This window comes from Podarcis vaucheri, assembly GCF_965113315.1.
Source record: "Podarcis vaucheri genome assembly, chromosome: 6".
In the NCBI taxonomy this organism is placed as follows: domain Eukaryota; kingdom Metazoa; phylum Chordata; class Lepidosauria; order Squamata; family Lacertidae; genus Podarcis; species Podarcis vaucheri.
Window position 1 is genome coordinate 99,151,410 of NC_138764.1, and position 27,005 is coordinate 99,178,414.

Consider the following 27,005-nt stretch of genomic DNA (forward strand, 5'->3'; position numbering starts at 1 on the left):
CTAATTATATATGTTGAGTACCGTTTTACTTATTTGCTTTAGCTGCTTGATACCGTTAACTTCTATGCAAAGATCTCCAGAGCAGCTTGAGAGTAGAAAATTAAAAATAAGAAATACATTTGCAATAGTAGCAGCAAAGCCAACTGAAAGGCTGGCAAGATGAAAATAATAATAATAATAATAATAATAATAATAATAATAATAATAATAATATCTTTATTGTCATTGCCCCCTTCGGGGACAACAAAATTACTTGACTGCTCCATAAAAACACTAATTAAACAATACAGTATAATACAGCAAGGGAGATTAGATGACTTTCAAAGTCCGGGCTTCCCATTCAGGGCCGAGATCGCTCTGGAGAAGAAGCTGTTCTTAAGACGGCTCGTTCTTGTCTTCATCGTCCTGTATCTCCGTCCCGACGGCAAGAGCTCGAAGAGACAGTGACCAGGATGCGATGGATCTTTTACTATCTCCAGTGCCTTCCTATGGCACCTTGTGGCATAAATCTGCTCTAAGGTGGAGAGTGGGCAGCCAACAATGCTCTCTGCTGCCTTAACAACCCTGCACAACCCCATCCTGTCCTGGGTAGTACAGCTACCGTACCACACACATAAGCCATAAGTGAGCACGCTCTCAATGGCACAGTGATAGAAGACAAGCACCTTTCTACCTGGTGACAAAAGCATCGTAAACTTGGTGCTGTGTGAACCTTTATGGGGAGAGAATTCCAGAGCTGAGATTCCACCACAGAGCAGCTCTTATCTCCTGTCACCACTTGCTTGAACTCATGGAACCTGGAAAGGGGCTTCCAAGGAAGATTTTAATACATGGACAGACTTATGTGGGAAATACAGATATAAGAGAAATGCAGACGTTAATACTCTTGATACCTTAATATACCACTATGAAAATAGCAAGGTTTGCTTTGTTTTGTTACTTCTAAATAACGTTTTGATATCATTTCTGAGCTACTCACCTGGGGTAACTACTGAAAACAGAAATAACTTCCACCCCCATTTTTTATTGCAGGTTTGTTTCGAATGTGGCGCATTTAACCCTCAATGGGTGAGTGTGACCTATGGAATTTGGATCTGTCTGGAATGCTCAGGAAAGCATAGAGGCTTGGGTGTTCATCTCAGGTCAGTCATCAATGGTGATAACACATACGTTTTTGTTGGGGATGAAACAAGTAAATGAAAATGTATATATTGGAACACATTGGCTGCATTCACATCCCACACTGAAGCACGGCTAGCTTGCCATGCCCAAGCCGGAAGGAGCTGCAGCGAGCCTTGGGCTCACGTGCTTTCGCTTCTCCTACACAGCTGGGAGAAGGACTTTGAGAGTGTTTGCTCCCTGGATCTTGGCCTGTTGTGTTGTCTGGAGCAGGGATTGTGGTTTATCCCTAAGTTCGGTATCCTCAACGCAAGCCACCTTCAAATTGGGTTGTGAAACTGGCTTCCTTAAACTATAGCCATAGGGATAAACTATGATCCTTGCTTCAGGTGACACAGCAGACATTACTATGTCTGGATCCAGCTTGGTGTCTGATTTTTATTTTTGGGTTGTTGTTTTTTTACATTTCAGAGCAACATCAGATTATTTATATAATGTGCATGTGTGTATGCTTCAGCTTTAACTTCAGCGGAGGTGTCTCCTAGTAGCGACATACACATAATTCACTTAGGAGTCTAAAATTGATCCCTGCCCCCCTGGTGATACAGAAGTTATTCGGGAAAGCTTTGTTGCTGGTATACAAAGCTGCTGATGCACAAAGATATTAACAATGGGGTGTGGCGGTTGCCTTTCTGGTTCTCAGTTTTGTGCGCTCTGTCACAATGGACAAATGGAAGGACATTGAACTGGAGAAAATGAAGGCTGGTGGTAACCGCAAATTCCGGGAGTTTTTAGAGACTCAAGAGGACTACGATCCTTGCTGGTCGCTGCAAGAGAAATACAACAGTAAAGCAGCTGCGCTCTTCAGAGATAAGGTAAGTGTAATTAAACAATAATTTCAGCATTCTTGGACCATTCAACATTCATGTCAGTTTGATGCTTCTGGGGACAGTATAGGGAGGCAACAGCCCTTTCCTGCTAGTTATGTCTCTTGTGTCCTAGTATCCAGTCTCTGAACAGTGCAGTTCCATTTATCTCTGTGGCTAATGTCTATTGATAGACATCTTCTCCATGAATTTTCCTAGTCCCTTTTTAAAAGGTCTTCTAAATAGATGGCTTTTGCCATCTCTTGTAGTGAATTCAGCAAGTTAATTACACTTTGGATGTGAATAGCTGGTTTCCTGGGCCTTGATAAAGCAGTAGGGAGCATGGGTGGTCCTACAAACCTATCTGCTTCCATTCCCTGCTTCAAGAAAGTCCTTCTGTGGTGCTTTCCCCCCCAGTCTCTGGGGCTAGGGAGTGGCATATCCTTTCGCGCAGAGCTTAGAAGCAGGCTACATCGAACCTTTTCTCTGTTTCTGCTGCGCAGCAGCGAATAGAATTTGTGTCTTTAAGGTATTATTCTTTTTAGGTGGCAGCAGAAGCGGAAGGTAAAGAATGGTCAGTTGAAACTTCTTCTGCCAGAAACTGGACTCCACCTCAGCCCAAGGTTGCTCTGTCCTCAGCTCACCGGTAGAGATCTCTTTATCTTGCACAGTGTGTGGTTGTTCTAAGGCTATTATGTTAACCATCTGAAGGTGCTTAGACTAATGATGGAGGTGAATACTGGAGAATGTGCATGGCTATTATGGTTACCTGCAACATCACATCTAGGGAGATGGGCCATGCTGTTAAATTTTTGTACCTGTTACCGGGGAGATAGGAGAAGAAATGGGGCTGACGTTAGTCTTTAAGAAGCTGACCAAGGTTCTTCATTTTATTTTTGATCGTGCTCTTCCTCTCTTGCGTTGCACATAGGAAGGCAGACCTTTTTTGTTTACTGTATTCATCAAATGTCTTTTTAACCTGGCCTTCATCTCAAATTTATTTCAGAGCGAGGTGCAGCACAACTATGATGCATAAATTACATACAAAAATTAGTTAGAACAATCACAAGTATCAATCAGCATGACAAAAAGGCAGGCAAAATAACATTAATAAGGTTGCAGGGCTACAGCACTTAGACCATTAACGTTCCTAGTCACCTACAAATGGCTGGGTAAAAAAATTAAGTTTTTTACTTAATGCTGAAATTATAAGAGTGTCTGCACCAAGAGGGGGAGGGGGTGCATTCCACAAATGTGGTGAGATGTTTGCAGGATTATACCTTCTCTTACCAAGGTTTGCTAATTTACATGCCACATGCACTTTCCCCCAGTGCTTGTCGATTTCAAGTGGTCCAATTACTATGGCATAATAATGTTTGATGTATGGGTTTGTTTGTTTTCTTTGCAGGAGCTCTGCTGGACAACCCCAGAATGCTGGTGCCCCTTCTGAAAAAGCCTTCGAAGATTGGTTAAATGATGATCTTGGCTCCTATCAAGGGTAAGAATCACTTCTCTGTTAAATATAGGGCTCCTTCGTTGCCAACTGTGATTGGCTTCTCCCCTGTGGTGGCCACCCCTATCCTGGCTGCTCTGCACAAAGCTCCCCTCCACTGAATTTTCCATAAGATGCCAAGGGAAAAGGATGCTTCCTTCACAGAGAACTCTTGCAAAACCAGCACAGGTCTCTCTCACGCCCTCTAGTCCTCTGGGGAAAATAATAATAATAATAATAATATATAAAAAAACAGTGAGAGGCGGGCCTTTCCTAAGTTGTTTGCCCATGAAAGAGAACTTGTGAGGATTTGTTGGAAACCCAGCCAGATGTGCGGGGTATAAATAAATTATTCTCCTCCTCCTCCTCCTCATCTCACCAGGGAGATCCACAAACATTCCTCTCTCTCCTCCAACAATATAGGTAAAACAACCCTGTAGATAAAGCTTGCATCACTTGCTTATAGTGGTTTAAGGTACAGCCTATATTTGAGCTCAAACATGTAACTTTCTGTTTCATTTGGTTTATAGAATGCTTATGTTCTTCCCCCCTCCTTTTTTTCCACAGTATTGTCTTTTGATTATAAATGCCTTTTGCTCGTTTTCTTGTGTGCTTTGATTCAGGGGTCAAGAAAATCGTTATGTGGGGTTTGGGAACACAGTTACGCCTCCCAAAAAGGAAGATGACTTTCTCAATAATGCCATGTCCTCTTTGTATTCAGTAAGTAGCTGCTTTTCCTGTGCATACGCTGATATAAGATGCATTCTTATTCTTTCACTCTTCTGTTGCCACTAAGCAAGCCAAGGTTCCCCGTATTACATCATGTCTGAAATATCAATTTAAAAAGTAGAGACAGATTACTTCAACACTCAGAGTATAATGCTAAGAAATGAATAACCGTGCATCATAGAAAACAACTACAGTGGACAACTTGACTAATGGTGTGCTTGATTGCTTATCGGAATGGTAATCAAATCAAAATGATAATTTATCCACTTGCTTTGCTTTCTTGCCACAATTCTGCTAGTGTTGATTTTGTTAATGTTTAGCTGCGCTAACCTTTCTTGCCTTCATGCTGGTCTTTCTAGAAATACCAGCCCAGCATTTTAAAATCAAGTAACATGGGATTATTCTCCTTCGTTCTCTCTACCCTCTCAAAACATTTGTTTTCACTACAGTGGCAAGCAACTCACCAGTTCTTTTTCAAAATGGTTTTCAATGCATTTGAAAAGAGTACACTCTGCAATGTCGCTGGCCTCCTCTACCTGCATAAAGGCTTCAGACAGGGAGAATGGAACTGGCAGGAGGCTTCCCGGGCAGGAGAGTAGGGAAAAGAGCTACTTGCTGTGGCTCCATTTTACAAAATCAGCAGTGTCATTGTGTATGGTTAGTGTAGAAAAAGAAGAAGAAGAAAACAAGAGAGTGGGAATCATGATTTGTAGAACTTGCTTGAACTTGAAGCTAAGAGCTGGTGACTTTCCAAACTAGGGAAACTTTCCAAACTACATCGACTCCCCTGAATTAAGGAAATGATCTTTCCCTTATTTTGCCCCACCTTTCTACCTTCCTATAGTTAAGCCCATGGATCGAGTAAGGGTTGCACGTTTTTATTATGGCTACCAGTTTGGGCCTTTGTGCAAGTTTGTGAGCTGTGCACTTTCAAACAAAGAGGCTGAGCTTACTGGGTATTGGGGTAGCGTATATGACAAGGTGGATGAGTCTGTGCTGAGCAGACGATGCAGAGCAAAGGTGGGGAACCTGAGGCGTTCCAGACATTTGGTCTCCAACTCCCATCAGCTCCATCCAATATAGTCTATCATTAGGGATGGTGGGAGATGGAGGCAAACAATGCCCAGAGGTCCAGAGGTTCCCCACACCTGATACAGAAAGGTTATTAGATTTTCTCTTCACTTGGTTGTTTAAAGAAACATTTTTTTTGTTTTACCTTGGTAAGAATGGAGCAGGCCTAACCATTCTCTGCTTCTTCTTTCAGGGGTGGAGTAGTTTTACTTCTGGAGCGAGCAAGATTGCTTCTGCAGCTAAAGAAGGTGTAAGTAAACACTACAATCCAGCAAATGAAGTTATCCAGGTTGCTCTACGTAATGGGGTTTCTCTTAGGAAGCTGACCTTTTACAGGCGAAAACCTAAAAGTAACAAAATACCTGCAGCGATGGGCTCGGTTTGTTGCTTTCTCCATTCTGCTAAGGATGCCTTCAGATGCTCATTAACCACCCATTCACCGGATGATCATCTTCCCAATAAGTGCTTTTGAGGAATTGCTGTGTGGTGAAAGCTTTAAATGGCCATCCTAGCAGGAGGGTGACTGCTATCATCATGTGAGACATCAGGTCGACTGAATCCATCCTGAGAACTCAAAACTGCTGCATTGTAAAATAATCTGCTTTACAGGCTGCAAACAGTGGTGTCTGAAGAGTTCAGACACCCATCTCATCAGGTCAAACACTTTAAAAAGTCTTGCTGCACCATTCATACACCAAATCCTGCTTTCATCTAGCCACCTCATAGACCAGGCTGCTTTGCCCTGTCGCATGGCAGAGCCAGGCTTGGCTGTCAACCAATATCCTGTCAAGAACACAAGAACCCTTCTGGTTCATTCTGTTTCCAGCACAGCCAGCCCGATGCCTTTGGAAGCTTACAATCTGGGCATGAAGAGAACAGCCTTCCCTTAATTTGTCTCTCGCTCTGTGTGTGTGTTTTCATAGATTCGCATATCCAGAAGAATACTGCCTTTTACAGTGTAGAAATTGTTTTAGCTTTCAGGTCTAATAGCTGCTGTTACAGCTACTTTTTATGGATTCAGCTAGTCTCCTTTAAAAAAAGAAAAGAAAGCATGCTGATTGATATTTATGAGAAATTACTTGTGGCGGAGTTTTCAAAAAGGCATGTTTTGGAAATGGCATTGATGCTTTCAAGTGGTTGAGCATCTTGGCTGTCCTTGATAGTCAATCTAATTTTTATCCAATCCCCCCCCCCCCCGCCTGCTTTTTACTTACAAGAGCAAGCTGGAAAAAGAGGAGCATAGTGCTCTGGTTCTCCTTGGCTGGTGTGAGGCATTTCTGTACTGGCAAAGGAGAAGCTCTCCCTCCGCAATTGTATTTGGAGGTGCAGACTTCCTTTCTAGTAGCAAAATGATTTTAGAGAACATTTCTCTGGCGAACAGGATCCTCAAAACCCACATGGCCATATCACACTTGGGCAGGACATAAGAGGATGTGCACAATAACCTTGAAGTGTGGAAACTCACTTGTTTTTCTGCTTATAGCTTACAGCGGAGGGCGGGGGGAAACCAATGTTTGGGTGATGCTAGAAGTCTCCCATATGGAAGGATCCTAACAAAGCAAAGTTTTGAGATTAGTGTCTCTTAAAACTTCCTTAGAGTGGTAGGCATTTTGTAAGATTTTGAGAAACATAAGAACGTTATAATGCCAAGGGGGAAGATGTTAGGTTGCTGCAGTAAAGCAACAGAAGAGTCTTGTGGCGCTGCAATCCACATCATCAGTGTCTGTGCTTTGAATTGCTAAGGGAAAATAAAACATTGAAACAAATAATTTTTGCTTCTATTAACAGGCTACCAAATTTGGATCTCAAGCAACTCAAAAGGTGATTTTCACAAGTCCTTCTGTTATGTGGCTAACCCAACACTAAAAATCTTCACTGGTTCTCTTTTCCTCAGCAGTTTGAATTCTCTTGGAATATTTACAATCTCCCGGATCTTCTCTGAGAAACTGCAAATTAGGTTCCAGTGTCAGAGGTATTGTGATAAAAGCGTCATGTACTCTTAAGTTAGGAAGCAGATGAGGTATGTTTTGAAGCACACTAGAAAACAAAGGTTGCTGTTGACAAATGTCTGTTGACTCATCAGACATTTATTTAGTGGTTTGCTACCAAGTTGCAGAATATCTGCAACTGGGTAGCAAGAATCTGCTCTAAAAACCTATAAAACCACACTCATCATCTTTGCACTTTGCACCATCGATTGTTGCTTTTTAAAAAACCGAGACAGCGTACTGTTGCTATCAGGCATGTGTCCTTTCTTATTTTAATAGAGAATGTTGTGTCATACATCTAAATTGAACAGGGGTTCTGTTAATTCACTTTCCACTTATGGCTTATGCATATTTTACATTTTAGCCCATGGCTGCAGAAGTTACTCCTTTGTCACGTCAAGCATTTCGCCTAAGGGAGCGGCGGGAAGCAATTCATTAGAAGTAAATAAATCTACTGAGAGGGGAATTGTAGGTTATGCAGTGTACGTAATGTGGAAACGGATTGCAGCTTCCTCAGGTAAAATTATGTAGCCTGCAGTTAGTGTTGCAGAACCTCAAATATCACTTCTCTATTAAGCAATAGCCTCCAGACTTGAATTGCCTCCTAATCAATGCACAATTTGCATAGATCATAACTTGGGGCTGGTTGATATTATGCTGGAGTCTCTGTGGGACTGCCATAAAGTCACAGCTGGGAGATGCTCAGATGATGGTGCTATTTATAGGAACTGAGGTGTTTACATGTGTGTAATACCCACACAGAGAAGCTGGTTTATACAAATGATATCTGTGTGCGAGCATCTACAAGCTACCTTCTCAATGGCAATCTTGCATGTTCCTGAGGTGCTTGCCTTGCTGGTGAAGGGAACACACTAATAGAAACCAGCTTCTATAAGAGCGTATTTGTACTAAAACAAACCTAAGCAGTTTGTAGAAAGGCGCTGGCAAAGGCTTTGGATTCTATGAGGACTATATCCTTGGGTGCATTCACATGCCCAGTGAAATTAATTCTTGTTTAACTGAAACCGTCTTGCAAGCTAAAATGGTGTGTCTTTCAAGGGAAAATTAAATCAGTATTCCTGGCAGATGTTGGCAGAACACAAAGCCTGCAGATATTTTCCCCTTCTGTAAAATATATAAGGTTTGATATTGACTTGATTTTCCTTTCCTGCCTTCTTACGGGAGTCACAGATCCTTATTTAAACCTTGCTGAATGTCATATTAGTATCAACTTGCATATTTATTCAAAATGCTACACTGGAGTTAACTTACCAGCCCTACTGACAAGCCACTTCAGCAGTACTGCTGCCTTCTCAGTCGGTACATGATGGCAAATTTTCCCAATTAACAATTGGAGCTATTGCTTCCTAGCTCGTGCTTACAAGCTGACTCTCACTCTCAGCCCTGACTATATAATTTTATTTTAGTTTATTTTTGACAATTTAGTTTGGCGTGGTAATCAAGAGACTAAACATTTTGCTTGTCGTTAAGGCGCTGATGTTGGGATAAATATCATGCTTTCTTGCCAGGAACAAAAGAGTACATTAGATCTTTTGCTAAAAGCTGCTTCTTCTACCTCCCTTGCTCTCTTCTCTTGTGCTGCCTGGGTGTAAAGTTTTGGGGCCACAAACAGCAGGCAGATCCGGTAAAGCCCTCCCCTCAATTCTCATGCATGGGTGCTTTGTTTCTGTGCTGAGTTTGTACATTTTGCTGCTAGCTGTCTTTTATAATTTCACTTTAACCCCCCCTCACTTTGAAATCAAGTCATTTTTGTTGAACGGTGTCGTCTGCATCTTTCTGTAATGTCTCCTTCAGCTTGTTTTAAAATAGGCTGCATCAAGCAAGAGTCCTAAGTATATATTCCAATCCATACTATTTTGTATGTCAAAGGCTTGCTCAACGCGTGGGTGGATGGGATGATCACTCAGGCCTGAGGTGTATCCAGAACTGTATTTACATTAGGGAAGTATTTGGAAATGAGGTTATTGTGGCGTTCGTACGGAGCCCCCGGTTGTCTCACGGACTATTGACCCGTACACCACTAATCCACTGCCACCAACCAGGTCCTCCCTGGTAAAATCACTTCAGTCTCAGTCAGCTTTTCAATTCATAAAGAAGAGTGTATTTTATTTCAGACTTAAAACAAAAGTATTACAGCATTCCAAACAGTGTTCCTCTTTATTTTCTTATTCTTCTGTTCCTCTCTCTATCTCTGCTGCCACCCCACACTCAAGGACCAACTGCCTTAACTGTCTCTCTATTACCAACTGCCTTTCCCAACCAGCCAACCCACTCAAACCAACCAACTACCCACCCACAACTCCCAACGAACTCACTCCAGAACTCCTCCCAGAACTCTTTTATAGACCCACTGACTCCACCCCCCTGGGCTCTGTGCAACCTATTTAACTATTTCCCCTCCAGCACTCTCTTATACATGGTAACGTCACAGTTAGCAATAGATGTTCCCCTGAAGGCTTTGTTCATGGGGAAAAGGGTGTTCAGCATTCAGTCACAGATCTATCAAACCTCTGTCTCTTTCACAGGGTTAACAATTCCATCAGCTGCGTATTGTCAGGAGAATAAGTTGTACATATTCTGTGAATTGAACCAGACACTGGCCCTCATAATAAACAAGGGCATTGACTAGCCAGTGTTTCCCAAACTTTTTTGGGCAACGGCACACCTGTTTACTGAAAAAAATCTCGCGGCACACCACCATTACAGCCCCGTGACGTCAGCGCGCAGCGTCACGCCGGGAGGGACGCACGAAAGTGAAAGTTTTTTCCCTCCCCCTTGCCGGGGAACCTCCAAGCTTTGGGGGTGGGAGGAGGCAGCAGAGCGAGGGACTGAGGGACGGCGGCAACTGAGGTGGCGGCGGCTGTTGTGGTGGTGGCGGCGATAGCGGGCGGAGGAGGGGGCGGTGGCGGGGCTTGAGGAGCCGTCGCCGGGAGTTGCTGCTGCTGTTGTTGCTGCTGCTGCCCGGACATGCCGGCCTCCTCCTCCTCCGCTGTCTCGCGCTCCTCCCTTTTGCACGCGCTGCCCCGCCGCTCGGCACCACCACCGCGGAGCCGCCCCCGGCTCGACGCGGATCCTCGCCGCCGCCGCCTCTCACCGCCCGACTCGCCCGCCTCCCTCCCACGGCACACCAGCCAACGTCTCACGGCACAGTAGTGTGCCGCGGAACACCGGTTGGGAAACACTGGACTAGACAGACTTACTTTAGGTTGTGAACTTCCACACTATCCTGTTAGCACCAACAGGCATGGTAACAGATAAAGAAGATGCCAGCCATATTGGTCCAATACCTTAATTGTTTTCATTTCTAGTTTAACGTGGTGACAGATTAGATGAGGAGACTGTGGTATTAGGCAGGAAGATGAGCAGTGTTTTCCCCCAAGCTTTACAACTTAATCACACATAAATTTAAAAATTGGAAAGGAAGAGTTCAGTCACTCATCCCACCCTTAACTCACAATGCATATAACTCTGCAGAGTAGGACAGGATTCAGGAGAAGTGCAACTGTGTTCCTCCATAATACTTAGCATCCAATAAGAAATAACAGCAAGAAATAACATTATTCTGGGAAACAACTGAAAGATGAGTAGAATGTTCTTGGTCTAAAACAGGCACCCCCAAACTCGGCCCTCCAGCTGTTTTGGGACTACAACTCCCATCATCCCTAGCTTAACAGGACCAGTGGTCAGGGATGATAGGAACTGTAGTCCCCAAACAGCTGGAGGGCCGAGTTTGGGGGTGCCTGGTCTAAAGGGACTATGGGTCATCTATTCTAATCCATATCCCCCAAAGCAGCTACTGTAGGGTCAACTTGGGCAGTCTAGATCTGAGTGTCATAAACATAATGTTACCGGTCCACAAGTGTATTCCTTCTCTTTTTAACCTCTAACTAATAATTCATTCTCTCCCTCCCTCCCTCTGTCTTCCCCCAATTAACTGGGTACAATTTCGCACCATTTCGTATTTCTAGTTGTAACACTTTATAGGTCTAGAGAAGCAGAACAGGGCAAAGGAAGTGCATCTCCCGGACTAACAGGCCACACCTGAGGCACCAGAGTACAAAATCAGTTGCGTTTCATTTCTAGTTTAAAAGCCTTCTGCATCTCTTTCCTAGATAGTTGTCTGTTTTTTCTACAAGTTATGTTTGTGCATCTTGGCAAAGAGCATGAAAGTTAGGCTGTGGAATTGGGAAGAGCAGGTCTTCTGCGTTACCTAGCCGCAGGAAATCTCATATGGGCTTGCCATTGCTTGCGTAACTTCAGAGTATGTTGCATTTATCTTTCCAAAAGAACTTGCTGACTTCATGTTACTGTAGTGCAGTGGTTGTGATCACCCAGTAGCTTCAGTGTGGTTAGCTCCCATGCCCCTCCAGTAATTTTAAGCTAATGCCTACATGATATGGGCCATATTGTGTTCTTGCATCCGAGTAACCACACAGTGTGACCAAACCACTTGAGTGAAGTTTTCTTGCGTGTTGCTGGAGCAGCATGGGAACTGACCTCTCTGCAGTGGCAGTACATCTACCCCTAAAGTAACCTTTGGTTTAGCAAGGATATTTTCTTTTGGTCTGTTGGGACTTGCTTAAAGGAACCAGTTCGAGGATACTGAAGCAGCCCTGTAGTCTTGTACATCTCAGTGTATATCCCCGTCTCTTTGTGAATACGCATTGTGTGCTTAAAGCTCACTCTCTCGCTTGTACCGGGCAAAGCTCAGGGCTCCTCTGTCCTGCTTTTGTCTTTTTTTCTTTCTTTCTTTCTTCCTTTTCTTTGAAAGTCTAGTGGCTACTTTCCGTGGCAATACATGTTAGATGTTTCCTATGAAGAAAAGTGTAACTGACTTTTGTGTTTGTTTTACTTTTAACTAGGCTTCAGAGTTAGGTCAGAGTATAAATGAAAATGTCCTCAAACCTGCACAGGAGAAGGTAACTTTGGAAATGAGTACATTGGTAATGGGAACTGAATACCATTTTCCTTCTTATACACACGAGCTTCTCCAGTGTGAAATTGTGTGCACACAGGGTGGCAGTACAATTCCTCCCCGATGTAGTCTAAAAAACACTTCCCTGTTGGTGTTATCAAAACCAGGTTCTGGCATTACACTTCAGGAGATTTGCAGCCAAAGATCTGAGAGTCCAGTTCAAAAGGATGTGCCATTGATATTCCCCCCTCATCCTTCTTGGCCGTTTAATTCATCTGTCTCAAACGCTTTGTTTATTTATTATCATCATAATATCCTGCCCTTCCTCCAAGTAGCTCAGGGTGGCTTACGTAATTCATCCTCACAACAACGCTGTGAGGTAAGGTATTTTAAGGGAAAACATGGCTGGTCTAATGTCACCCCATCCGGCCAAGTCAAGATTTGAACCTGGGTCTTCTTGTTCCTAGTCCAACACAATATCAGCACTCTTTGGCCGGATCCTACCACTCCTTCCAACAGCATACCTCCCTAGGCCCTCTTTGAAGGGTTCCCCAAGATCCAGCTAGTTTTTTTTTTAACCATAATCTTTCTTGACTTCCCTCCACTCCCCCTCTTGGTTTCATTGTTTAGTATTTATTCATGCACGTCCATGAAACCTTATATGCCTAACAATCCAATTCTAAACCTTCATCTTAATACAAGTGACATTTAAAGATCCAGCTAGTTTAACACAGGGGTCAGGGTTGCAAAGCTCGCTGCAGATAAAGCCCCCAAAAAGCTAGAAAATGCCATAGATAAATAATATGGGGCATTACTGAGAAATTTTCACAAATGCCTGACATAGTAGAGACTTGGAACACGTTTGAACACTTAATTGAATACCCTGACATGAGCACTAGCACGTGTATGGGGATCCTAATCCCTGAGGCTGGGGCAGCTGCTAAAAAACCCCTCCGCAAACTGCTGTTCTCACGTTTCCCAGAGATCACAGGTGAGCTAAATACTGAAAAGGAGCCTGTGTTAATATTTCAGGGCGTGCAGAGAAGGCTTTCCCAACCTGGTGCTTAGGATGTTGTAGAACTTCAGGTCCTGCCATCCCTGATCTTTGCCCATGCTAGATATCCCTGATGGTAGCTGTAGTCGAAAACATCTGGAGGGACACGAGGCTGAGGAAGGTGGTACAGAGAGAGATATTTTCAGAATCACGTTATATAAATTCCATTTTTATCAAGTATTGGTTGTTCCCATGAATATGATTCAGTTGGGTGTTTCAGCCTTCTGAATTTCAGACTCTGCAGTGTGATTTTTATAGTCTCTGTTTATTAATAACAACCTGTCAGGTTATGTCCATTTTGCAGACAAGGAAGTGGGACTAAAATAAATAAAATAAGTGGGGTAAAATAAATAAAATGCAAGAGCTTGTGCAACGAGTGCGGTGTTGAACTCAGATCCCTGGTGGTATTCCAGCTTGTTGAACCCTAAGATTATTCACTTTTACTCTAGGCCAGTGGTTCCCAATTAGCTAAGTACTGCAGACCCCCTGTTTTTCAAAAGCTAAGCCATGTACCCTCTACTTTTGAAAATGTTGATATCTCTGTGGTAGTTTTGATTATGTGAATGGTGCCACCATACCCTCCCACATGTCCCAGTGCAAAACTTTGTTGCCACGCTCCTGCATGAGTCTTGTAACCCGTGCAAGAGCGCGGTCTCAAAAAATGTGTAGTTTTGGGGCACCGTGATCTCGGCTGAGGAGGAGGGACTTTTTCAGCCCCTGGTCCATCAATGGCAGTTCTCCTCTAAAGACACAATATTGCTAAATTAAAGGTAGAATAATTAAGTTTTGAGGATTATGATCTGTGCTGCATCAATTGCAAACTTTTGAACCGAATTAGATATTATTTTAGATGTCATCAGACGGGCTCTGAATAATGTGTAAAGTTCTAAATAAGGAATGCATTTATGATGTAAAAAATAATATGATTATACTTGTAAGAATTGCCTCACTTTTTAAAGGAAGTGCTCATCGTGCCATTGGTTTCTTGATTGCTTAGTATGCTGCATCCAAAGTCTTTGGGTCCCCCAAGGAAGATTAATTCCAGAGTTCTTAGCAGATAACCTTTTAAAAGTAGCAAACTCTCCTGACCTCATTGTCTGTGGAATGAAAGATTTGTATTTACTTTTGGTGCAAATAGCATTTCTCTCAGATAGTTGTGGCATCATTTTGTTCTGCACCTAACTTTGGACATCTTGATTCATGTAGGTAAAAGATGGAAAAATTATGGATGATGTTTCCCAGGGAGTCTCGCATTTGGCTTCCAAGGTACGATGTGGCCTTCCTATCGGATAGGAGGCCAGGAATTAAGCCAGTCTCCATATTCCTTAGGCATGTTGTGCTCCAGCGCTAGAAGCAATTTCTCCTGCAGCAACGCAGCATTGACAAACAGCTGCCTATTCTGTTGTTGTTTTTTATTTAGGCCCAAGTCACACGTGTCACTGAAAGTGATTGGGTTGCATCTGTTTTGCATGGAAATCAGTTTGACTATGACCTCACATGCAAGGAGCCGGCATTTATGCTGTGGCTGAACAAATCGTTGAATGTTACAGCAATGTGTGAACCAGGCTCATGTGTGAAAACTGACTCCCTCGATATCTAGTAAAGGGTATTTCATAAATGGTACGTGTACCATTGATGTGACAAAAAACACTTTCCTGTGAGCTCACAGGATGCATTTCTAAAACAAATTCTCTTCCTCATTATGAAACGTAGCAATGGGTGGGCCAATGACCAGCCATAAAGCTTGCAAAGGAATATGGAAACAGCTTAAATTGAATACAAAGACTTCTAAATTTTGCTAATATACGTGCCTTCTCCCTTTCTTCTGTTCTTGCTGCCAATGCTTAATAAAACCGGTAAGTGCTAATGCTTCTTAGTTTTAACTATTTTTCTCTTGAATGCTTTGATTTTAAAATTGCTCTGATGCTTTTTTAAGAAAAGCAGTGTGTAAATTTCCTTGGAAAGATGTATAGCGTTAGTACTTTTCGTAGCTCTGGTATCAGTGGTGAGCTCACCTTTCATGAACATGTTGTGTTCGTCCCTTATATGAAAGGTTCCCAAACTCTGACCCATGGAGAGTTAGTGGCCTGCAAGCTTCACCCAGGTGGTCCCCAGGATTTGTGGTTGAAGATGAGAGACGGCACATCCATTGGATAAGACATTTATATTGGCTTCTAATTACATTTGTTTGACTCTTTTATTTATTTTATTTTATTGTGTTACAAATTGGAATCCAAATTGTAATACAATGAAATGCAGTACTGTATATAATAAATAAAAGAAATCGAAATCAAATTAGAATCCATACAGCATCTACCGCACTGCATTAAAATTGTTGCAGCAGGCAGAAAAAGCATTAAGTGGCAGCTTTCCAGGTTCTTCATCTGAGCCTATCAGCTTGGCCTACTTTGCTAAGAGTCTGGTCCCTTTGACTCAGTGGCTCAAAGTGGAGTGTCTTCTAGTTTCTAGAGCTCCACTTTCAGAGGCAGGTGATTAAGCTGGTTTTGCCGCTCTTCCGCCATGCCAACTCCCCCAAAATGATATTTTGTCACAAATGATGTTTTTCTAATCTTCCTTTGGGTTTTCCTTCTCCATTTTGCCCCAATCTCTATTTCACAGGTCCAGGGAGCAAGTAGTAAGGGATGGCGAGATGTTACCACTTTCTTTTCTGGAAAATCAGATGAGTCTTCTGAAAGGTACCCCTCTTTGTGTATTTGTGTTATATGTGTACTCTCCAGGCTTCCATGTCTCACATATCTGCTTTGAGTGGCAGCTGTCATGGCCAAAGAACACGGACATGGTTGGATTCCATTTTTTAAACAATAATCCTTCTAGAATCCAGTGGGTGTAAAACCCTTTTATTATACCTATATGTCCCTTATTCATTTTCTTCTGACCTTTTCCCAATGCTCAGAAACATGTTTACAGCATTTTAAAACATGAACACAACTTTGAACAACTGGCACCTTTTCTCCCAAAACCATTATGTTCAAATATGCTTGCTTTTAGTCTCACATCATTCTTAAAAACTTAAGAGAATTAAAAATTGAGAGGTTGAGAAAACCTGTTCTGTATGCTGCTCTGTTTTATTTGTGATATACATTTCTTCTGTTTTTAATCTAGTCTTTGGGAGATGTTATTGAATGTAATTGTTGTAGTTTTATGTAAACCACTCAGAGATTTTTATTGTGTGAAATGGCATGCACATTTTATTTTTAAATAAACCAGACAACTTGTGATATCACTCTCCTAAACTTCATCACTGCTGTCTATAGGGTATTTCCATCCCATCCCATCATGGATGGCATAGTGTTGCCTCCCTACAATATTTACATTGCAATGACTCCAGAGTTGGCTTTAGCTGGGGATATGGTGGAGCCTATACAAAAGCACATGTACACACAGCTACATTTTTGCGCTTTCGCTTCTAAGGTGGAGATGGAATAGTGTAGCGTAACAGCAGATCAAGATGCGAGACTGAACACGATAGCAGCCCTTCTGATCTATCCTGTGCTGAAATGAACTATTCTTCCGTTCTCCTGTGTTTTCTTCCTTAAAGGCCGCCAGAAGGTGACAGCTACCAGAACAGCAGTGGTGAAGGCTACCAGAACAATGCAGTGGATCAAAGCTTTTGGGAGACCTTTGGCAATTCGGATCCACCCAAAACCCACAAGTCCCCAAGCAGCGACAGCTGGACGTACGTGGACAATTCTACCGAGAAGAAGAGCTCTGATAGCTGGGATGTCTGGGGGTCGGGGACAGTCTCCAATAACAAGAACAGTAACAGTGACAGCTGGGAAAACTGGGAGACCAACTGGGAGAATGCAGCTGGGGAGGGCAAAACCAAAATGACCCCTAAGAAGACGACAAAAGAATCTTCTTCAGCGGCTGAAGAAGGCTGGGATAACCAGAACTGGTAGGACTTGTATCCCTGTCCATCATGGCAGAGGGAAAAGTCATACTTCTGATGGAAAGGTTTCCCATGTAACTGGATTAACGTCCTTGTCATTTTTGGGCCTGTTTAAACCTCATGCTTACTGTTCCATTCTCTTTCCACTCCTGTTTACAACTACTACAAAAAAAAGACATTGGTTTGTAGATTCTTGTAATTACCATATGAAGACGTGTCTCTCCCATGGAAATGACCTTATGCATTCTTAGATATATTCTCACCATGCTGCTGTTGTATGCGGAGCATGCCGACTTCCTAAAGTGAGAGCCTGGAGGAAGTAAGCCCATGCAAGCATACTTTCATAGCACAATGCTGCATGTGTAGTCTTGCGAGATTGCCCAGCTTCTCATTGGAATTTCAGGTGAAGTTCTGGAGAACTTCTGGATAAGCTGATATGAGTGTATCTTCAACTGATTGCAGATTACTGAACTGATTGCAGATTGGTGGACTGAGACTGAAGTTGCCGGGGTGGGTTTGAAACAATACAAAATGGTAATTAAGATGCTGTTGAAGCAGTTTTTAGATTTATCAAGGTGTGAAAGGAAAAAACAATAACTCTTTACCTTATTCAGCTAAATCTCTGTCGCAGAAGAAACAAGGTTTGAGCTTCTTCCGTATGAACTCTTGGAGAGTCAAGAGCAAAACACTTCCTTTTCCTGCCCTTGGTAGTTTTCATTTCTTTTTAAAAATTAAATGAAAAATGTCACATTGTTTTTGTTCCCTCGAAGGTTCCATTTGCTCTTTTGGTTTTTACCAGAACTGCCTAATATCAGAAATGACGAAGTGTTTGGAAGGATTAGACAAGATAGTTAAACAGAACTCGTGAATGACAGGAGCAAATTTCTTGAGCAACCGAACATGAGTTTGGTACTTTGACTGCATTTATAGATAAAATCAGTATATAAGATTCCAAAATAGATTCCTCTCCCTCCCCCCCCCCAAACAAACAGACAAACAAATCAGAAGGAAGCTAATCAAGAGGGGTCAGGTTGTAAGTTTCATCATGCTGGCTGCTTTGCATGACTTTTGCGAAGAATTCAGGTATTTATTTCTACAGGTCTTACGTATGTTATTGATGCTTGTGGTCAATAGATCTTCTTTTGTCATCTGTCTCCCTTTGTAACGTGTTACAGCATAGCACGACTGCTAATGTTGTGAGAAGCTCCTGGAAAACTTGGGATCATGGTGTAATTGGTTGAATTCCAGTGTGGATGCCAGAATCGCAGGAGAGTGGGGTGGAGGGCTCCTCCCATACCAGTGTGGAAATTTTGCTTGCAAACCTACACTTCAAATGTTTGAATCTCTGCCCAAGAACACCTTTGCATTGGCAGGTGGACTGTTTCTGGGGTTCCGTGGACCTGAGCGTAGTCTTCTGATAAGCTTTTGCACAGACTTAAACCTTCAGAAGTCAGCTAAGGTTGTCTGCTGTATATAACTGTCCACACACACACACACACACACACACACACACACACACAGTGAACTTACCCACTAAGTATTAATAGTTTCCTAGGATGTTTGTGTATTGTTCGGTATGTCAGTATCTACTTTGTAAAGAAATATGACCTTGTACTTAATCACTAGCCTTTCAAGCTGCCAACTGAAATGTTCTTCGAGTATTTTCATTGTTTATGCTCCGCCATCCTCTGCTCTCAACAGTCTAGCGCCCTTTCAGTGAGTCTGTGGTGGCTGTGGTGCTTCCCTGTGCCAGACAGACTCCTGTGTCCTCTTCTGAGATCTCTGGCCATGTATAATGGCTTCTTTAAAAAAGGGAAAAGTCAGGGCGTAGTGAGAGTTAATGCCTTTCCTTAGTGTTGGTTCTGACATTTTTTGTAAACACTGTAACCCATTGAGTGGTATTTTTTTACTCCCCTCCCTGTTCTAAAGATAACATCATGGGAACTTAATTGCATGTTCAACATGTAGTGGCTGGCTTAAATTTATACCTGACCCTTTTTATCTGCTCTCTTTAGTACATGTTTACTGCCCAGTCTCAAAGCCAATGCATGTGCTCTGCAGATCTTCTGTGCCCATGATTTGGCAGTAAATCTTTTGATTAAAGCATCATAGTAACAGGGTAGTTTGAGCTCACTGCTGACATAGTCAACCTGAATTAATATTAACTCCTCTGCATCATCTTGAATTGCTTTGTTACTCTTATTTTCTGCCACTCCCCAAAATATTCATACGTTCCTAGTCTGTAAGAACAAATGAATGTTATATTTGTTAAATAATAATAATACACCTCCTCTCTTGTTCTCACCGTTTTCTCCAAACCTAGCAGAGTTTTCTCTGTTCTTGTAATACTTTGTCATTTCAGATGTATCTACCCTTCGAGATCAACACTTCACCAGTCACATTCTTAAATGCACCATTGGTGGTGCTGACATCTTAGTAAAACAATGCACAGGAAAGGTTTTGATGTCAGAGCTCAAGGTGCCCTATTTATTCTTCCGAAATCATGATCAATTCTTACAGAGAAAGGTAGCATGCAGTTGCTGGGGAAGGGGCGAAGCTGCTTTTGATTCACCTTTAGTCTCAATCTCAGCAAGGCTGTATCCGTTGTAGCCTTAAGAATGGCCACTTGACTGATTTCCTGTGGCAGGAAATCATTTTTTAAAACAAAGGTTTTGTTTTTAAATGTCATTGATGCCTAGCATGTATGCATGAGCCGGTGGGCTTGGAAATATGCTTTTAAGCTAATGTAAAGTAAAGGTACCCCTGCCCGTACGGGCCAGTCGTGTCCGACTCTAGGGTTGTGCGCTCATCTCACTTAAGAGGCCGGGAGCCAGCGCTGTCCGAAGACACTTCCGGGTCACGTGGCCAGCGTGACGAAGCTGCTCTGGCGAACCAGCACCAGCGCAGCACACGGAAACGCCGTTTACCTTTCCGCCGGAGCAGTACTTATTTATCTACTTGCACTTAGGGGAGCTTTCGAACTGCTAGGTGGGCAGGAGCTGGGACTGAAAGACGGGAGCTCACCCCGCCACGGGGATTCGAACCGCCGACCATGCGATCGGCAAGTCCTAGGCACTGAGGTTTTACCCACAGCGCCACCTGCGTCCCTGCTTAAGCTAATGTGTTTGACCGCAAATCTGGCCTAGGCCATCATACAGGTTAATGAAAGGGTATGGTGCTCCAGTGAGCAAAATCTGAATTGGCAGAGTGATTGCAGCATTGAATATAGGCCTTCTCTCCTGTTGTGTTACTTCTTTCTTTTGAAAGGGTTGATTCCTCCACCCTCAGCTCACTTTTCTGACTATGAACTACCTTTCAAATCTCTCTCTATACTGCAGGTTGACAGATGTGTGCAGAAACAGCACAGCCATTGCTTATTTGAAAAAGCTTAATTGCATTATAAGAAATCAGTTTTTAAAAGCCATTCAATGCAAATGTATTAGACTAGGAATCGGAGAGTTACTTTCACACTATGCTTCCTTTCTGCATGTGCTGCTTATTTAGCTTTTTTGGGGGGCGGGGTTGATGAGAATTTAAAGGCTTTTTTCAGGGAGAAGAAGAAACAACACCCTTCGATGCTTATCTACCCCCAAACCCTAAAAACCACATGGTATCTCTCAAGCAAGAATGATGCAGTTGCAAATGGGTTGCTGTTTTTTTAATAAAAAATGTGTGAGGAAGCACTATAGGGGGGTACCTGGCCTGCATGCCTATTCCTAAGAAGCTTAAATAGGAGAACTAAAAAAAAACCCAGCTTTATGATTTCTGTTTAATACAGTGCTTGGCAATAGGAGATAAACCCATGGTACGGCATCATTTAAGTAGCGTGGGTTGGGCTGGCTACATGAATGGAACCAAGTCTCTAGACTACTCACCTGTCCTAAATGGCTCATGAGCTGCTTTATCCTGCCTTTTCTTTCTGAACTGAGGTCCAGCCACCTCTGTGCTGACCTCTCTTAGTGCCAGTTCAGATGCTGCATTCCTGCGCTGCGCAAATGCTTTGGAAGATGCGATTTAGAGTGGAAAATACACAAACGTGGGTGCTAGACCCCATTGTCTGGCTATGGGGATTTAACTAATAATATGAGGGTTTGGCACTCCGTTCTAACTTTTTCCAAATGATTCCCTCAGCTCTTGGAAATCAGCTGTCTGCGAGATGGAACAATTAAGCAAGCCATGTGGGCTACCAAAAGCCCTTCCGCATGCCAGTAGGGCAGCGCCCCAGCAAAGTTGCCAGGTTCATCTTTGGGGCAATAAAGAGCCATTTGTAAAGGTGGGCGTTTTTAATCACACAACCAGGTGTCTGTAGTGCTGGGGTTCACGATTTAAGACCTCTTTCTGTACAGTCTTGCTGGGATCTCTTCATATCCTCCAAGAATCGAGCACCCCCCACCCTCGTCTAACATTCCATGGGTAGAACTTTTTTATGTATTGGTGTAGTAATTTGTGCAATAACTTTAAAACTGTGAGGTGAACCTCCTCTTGATCCAGAAAGCCTCTCTGTACACTTGACTTAAATGGGACAGAAATAAAGTACCAGTGGAGGATTCTTCCCAAAGCTTTTGAGTACAGGAGGGATGGCTTTGAGAGACATGTCTGGGGTTCTTAACCTTCCTTTGCATTCTAGGTTGGAATGACTGGTCTTTGGGTCTCTCTTTAAGAGAGGTGGGGAGTTGTGGGACGTGAGAAGCCTTTCAGTTTTCCTGCTGTGTATTTGTGAAGTTCACAGGACCTGTGAGCACTATTCCTTGTTCTGTAAAGTGGTACTGAACTTGAACTTACAGTGTCATCTTAAAAGCAAAATAAAACAATAAAGCAAGAGATATGGAACAAAGCAGTTCACGTTGCCTGAAGACTGACTTTGCTTTAGAAATAAAGACAAAAATGATACCTGTTGTCTTGATGATAGTAATAATTTTATTATGTATATGCTGCCCTTCTGACTGGGTTGATTGAACCATGAGCCCTGTGGAAGTTCTATCACCATCCTGTCTTTTATTTTTAAATAGAATTGCACAATCACTCTTAACACTGTGTTGCTGGGACTTGAGTGTTACTTATTTCTGTTACATTGCATATATATTCTACCTTTCCTCCAAGGAGCTCAAGGTTAGGCGAAGAGTCGATGATTGGTCCAAGGTCACCCAACAAACTTCATGGCTGAGTTAGGGCATCAAACCCTAGTCTCCCAGCTCGTCGTCCAGCATACTAAACACTAAACCTCACTGAGACACTGCACCAGACTCTCAGTACAGTGGTACATCGGGTTACATACACTTCAGGTTACATACGCTTCAGGTTACAGACTCCGCTAACCCAGAAATAGTACCTCGGGTTAAGAACTTTGCTTCAGGATGAGAACAGAAATTGTGCTCCGGCGGCGCAGCGGCAGCAGGAGGCCCCATTAGCTAAAGTGGTGCTTCAGGTTAAGAACAGTTTCAGGTTAAGAACAGACCTCCGGAATGAATTAAGTACTTAACGCAAGGTACCACTGTAGTTAGTTAATGGTTACCTGGCTGTTTTTTGATGGGTTGGTGGAATTCAGCCATTTAACTAATGTTCTGCATTAAGCTCAAGTACTTTTACAAAGTACAGCTTCCTCTACATGCTCAGGTGTTGGTTGACCCTAATACAGATGTTTCCATGTTGAAAGGCTTCAAAGAATACAGACTACAAGAAGTCTGAAAGGCACATCCACTGAAAATAGGCTGATTTGCTGGTGGCTTTCAAATGCCTTGAAAATTCCAGAAGATGGTTCACACATGCTCCATGAGAGCAGCACAGGAGGCAATGGGTTTTGCTGAGCTTTGTAGGAAGGTTTGCTAAATCTCTGGGAGCTTCCATCTAGAGGTTGCTAAATGATTTGGAGAGCTCCCAATTTTTCCGTTTTAGGAAAGAGATTACTGTGCAAATGTTGAATAAGCAGGAAGCAATTGAAATGTGGCTGAAAAGAAAAGATAATACAAAAATAGGCAGGGGAGTAGAATCGCAAGTAATTGAACAGCTGATGGAGACTTGACTGGGAGATCAACATGAATATGTCCTAAAAGGCTGCTTATGTGATGTAGCCCTATTGTCTGGATCCACCCCACAACCCCATCTTTTCACCAGGACTCACTTTTCTACCGAAATTTCCTGTGTTTCTCTTGCAATGATGCTCATCTGTTAAAACTTAAGGTAATATTGCATCATTGAGAATTGGGAGCAGGGTTGTCCCATAAAAGCAGGGGTCTGACTGCCCTTCCCCATGTTGAAAGGTATAGTTAGACCAATATTTTGTGAGCATCCTTAGGAAGTGCTGCCCTCGCACTTTTCACTGCTGGATTCCAGTGATTGTGTGACAGGAAAGCACTCTTCACATAGACTCCGTTTCTTTTCATTGATCAAAATCCAGTTAAAGTCCCATGACTTACCGTATTTTTCGCTCTATAGGACGCACTTTTCCCCCTCCAAAAATGAAGGGGAAATGTGTGTGCGTCCTATGGAGCGAATGCAGGCTTTCGCTGAAGCCTGGAGAGCAAGAGGGGTCGGTGCACACCGACCCCTCTCTCTCTCCAGGCTTCAGGAAGCTATCCGTAAGCCTTTGGAGCGCGGCGGGCGTTCCCGCTGGGCTCAGAAGGCTTGCAGATAGCAGCAAGCTCCGGGAGCGAAGGCGAGGTTGCGCGCAGCCTCACCGCCACTCCCGGACCCGTTCTGGGGTCTGGGGAAGCTCGGGCTTCCCCCGCCCCAGCCCTGCGGCTAAAAAGGAAGCCAAGACAGTGAGCGGGATCCATCCCGCTGGCTGTCTTGGCTTCTTCCAAAGCCACACGCAGCCTCTCCCGGCTGGAGCGGTTGTGCGTGGCTAAAGAGGAAGCCAAGACAGCCAGCGGGATGGATCCCACTGGCTGTCTTGGCTTCTTTGCTCTTTGGGGCTGGGGGGGGGGAGTAAAATTTTTTTCTTTATTTCCCCCCCCAAAAAACTAGGTGCGCCCTATGGTCCGGTGCGCCCTATAGAGCGAAAAATACGGTAAAGATGTGTGCTGTTTTAGCCCTATTGGATCACAGGATGTGTGGCATGTTTTCCTGAGCGTGTTCTAGTTGCCATGTGCATGTTTTGCAGCAAAAAAATGAATGAGTGGTGCGTGAATCAAGGATTTCAGTTCACATTGTGGGGAGGTGAAGTCACCTTGGACCTCAAAAGTATTTTCACCAGACAGCTGGTTGACAGTGGAGTTTCTGCTTGAGAATCTTAACGTCCCTGTGTGACTCCCGAGTAAAGGGCTCGTTGCAAATAATGACGCTCCTCGAGAGTAAAGGCTTTTAGAATAGGCTCAGGCTCCTGCAGCCGGTTTTGGACATGGTCTGGAAGGCTTCAGCTGGAATTTGCTGCTTATTGGAAACCACACAAATCACCTCTCACTACTCCTGAATCTGGGTGTGTTTTTTTTGCTTTGCCCTGCTTCTGTCTGGCTCTCCAGTGAAATGGCAGTTTGCATGGGAATAACAATTATTTCTGGCAGAATCTGGAGCTGCATCTACTTTTGAAGAAGAAAGGGCATGAGATAGTTTGCGGGGACTATCATGGTTTGTCTGAAACTGTCGGTTTTTTTCTACCCACCAGAGGGTGCGCTTTTATTAAGTTTGGAAATAGAGGAAAGTCTGAAAAGTTTTTTAGCAGTGAAAGCAATCTAAAAGCCATGCAACACCTTAAAGGTGAACAGCATAAAGCTTTCTAATGAAGCGAACTCTAGTGCCTGGAAATTTATGGCGTATTATTGTTAGTCTATTGCAGCAAACACAGCAAACATGCCTACTCCTCTGGAAGATTTGCAGCCTGTTGAATTCTGATGTAATAAGAGAAGAAATAGAATGTACTCCTGGTTCATCTTATTGTCCTAAACACGGGCGTTCCTTTCGTTGAAACCTCTTGTGTTGAGAATCTGCTCCATGTTAATTAATTAATTAATTAATTAATTTTATAATGAATGTTTTAGAATGTTGAATTATTTTGATTGTTGTTAGCCGCCCTGAGCCCAGCTTCGGCTGGGGAGGGCGGGATATAAATAAAATTTATTATTATTATTATTATTATTATTATTATTATTATTATGTGTAGGGGTAGGTCACAAACTTGGAGAGATGCTCTTCCCACCTTTTGAAAAAGGTGAGTTTTGGAAGGTGTGTGTTAGGAGATTTGGCGTGGGGTTTATTTATTTAGTTATTTTAATTGGTGTGTGAGAGGGTAGGCCATGTGGAGCTCAAGAAAGCAGTGTGTGTGTGTGTGTGTGTGTGTGTGTGTGTGTGTGTGTGTGGAGGAAGGAGCTTGCGCAGGGGAAAGCAACCAAAATGAGAGCGAGTCTGGAAACCAAGCATTACAAGGAAGAACGGAGGGAGCTGGGCGTGTTTAGCCTGGAGAAGAGAAGACTGAGAGGTGATATGATAGCCATATTCAAATATATAAAAGGATGTCACATAGAAGAGGGAGAAAGGTTGTTTTCTGCTGCCCTGGTAGTTTCCAAACCAGTGGATTCAAATTATGAGAAAGGAGATTCTAAGCATCAGGAAGAACTGTCTGGCGATAAGAGCTATTAGAATGGACTCCCTTGAAAGGTAGTGAGCTCTCTCCTTCACTGGAGGTTTTTAAAGGATGTTTTAAAGACGGATGACTACTTTTAGCTTGTGGTTCCTGAATTGCACTAGATGACCCTTGTGATCCCTTCTGTGCTGGTCCCGGGGGTAAGGTACCGTGAGTGTAGCAGAGTCCACACGAAGAGGGGCGAGGTCCGATGCAGAGAGCCGGGCGGGGAACAGGAACGCTGGAACAGAAGGCTGAGCAGGTAACAGGAACGCCGGATGGTCGGGAACAGGAGGCCGAGCAGGGAACAGGAGTACTGGATAGTCAGGAACAGGAGGCCGAGCAGAGATCAAGAACACAGGAAGGTCCGAAGCCAACAACGACGTTGCTCCCGCAACCTGGGGCCGGCCTGACTGGGCTTTTATCCTCTTCCAAGGTCAGGGGCGGTCCCGACCCCCAGGAGCCCCGCCTCCTCTGGCCTTAAGGCGAGCACTCCTCCTGGGGGCAACCAGTTCCCTTCGCCTCTCTGCCCTAAGCCTCTGCAGATCAGGAGAGGCCGAAGGGTTACTGGGCCCTGGAGGAGGCTCACCTGTGGCCACTGAGTCATCCAGCACCTCTGGGGCCAGAAGGGCTTCACCTGGGGCCAGCTCCTGATGCACTGCCACAGGTGCAGGCTCCTCAGCATCTAGGCCTTGCCCCAGTTCAGCCGGCCCTGGAGGCGGGGACTCCTGTGCAGGCTGGGATTCCTCTGTTTCATCCTCCGAATCGGAATCCCAGGCCATCACACCTTCCAACTCTACACTTCTAGGATTCTAGGGTAAAATTGTTGCAAATAAGCTATTAAATCCAAGAACTCCATCACTTGACATTAAATCCAAGAACTCCATCACTGTTCTGGCAAGTTGTTTTGGCAAGATCTGATCACCAAGTTCAGTATCAAAATACATGCCCCACCCTGGTCCGAGGCAGGGCCATCTTCTCCCATATATACCCTCCCATGATTTACACTCAGAATCTAAGGCCTCCTTCCGCTCCATCTAAGGCCAGCAAGAATGTCTAGCTGATTCGTTTCATTTGAAAGGAAAGCCAGGAGATAGATAGATAGATAGATAGATAGATAGATAGATGATAGATAGATAGATGGATGATAGGACCCTCGTACCTACGGGACCGCCTCTCCTGGTATGTCCCACAGAGGACCTTATGGTCTTCAAACAAAAGCATCTTTGAAGTCCCAGGCCACAGGGAGGTTAGGCTGGCCTCAACCAGAGCCAGGGCTTTTCGGC

General features: G+C 43.6%; 1 protein-coding gene across 6 annotated transcripts in view; it reads left to right on the forward strand.

Annotated features, from left to right (window-relative positions):
- ARFGAP1 (ARF GTPase activating protein 1) overlaps positions 1-22,002 on the forward strand; it is a 33,564-nt gene extending 11,562 nt beyond the window's left edge. The window contains exons 3-14 of one of the 6 annotated variants that reach the window (XM_082228268.1): positions 1,033-1,142; positions 1,823-1,994; positions 2,531-2,631; positions 3,394-3,483; positions 4,101-4,197; positions 5,471-5,527; positions 7,066-7,098; positions 8,881-8,910; positions 12,149-12,205; positions 14,462-14,521; positions 15,875-15,951; positions 16,815-22,002. In XM_082228268.1, the coding sequence (XP_082084394.1) occupies positions 1,033-1,142; positions 1,823-1,994; positions 2,531-2,631; positions 3,394-3,483; positions 4,101-4,197; positions 5,471-5,527; positions 7,066-7,098; positions 8,881-8,910; positions 12,149-12,205; positions 14,462-14,521; positions 15,875-15,951; positions 16,815-17,175 (1,245 nt within the window). In that variant the 3' untranslated portion in view covers positions 17,176-22,002. The remainder of the gene's footprint in view (positions 1-1,032; positions 1,143-1,822; positions 1,995-2,530; positions 2,632-3,393; positions 3,484-4,100; positions 4,198-5,470; positions 5,528-7,065; positions 7,099-8,880; positions 8,911-12,148; positions 12,206-14,461; positions 14,522-15,874; positions 15,952-16,814) is intronic. The other 5 variants (XM_082228270.1, XM_082228269.1, XM_082228272.1 and 2 more) reach the window with 5 other exon arrangements.
- Positions 22,003-27,005: the final 5,003 nt, after the last annotated feature.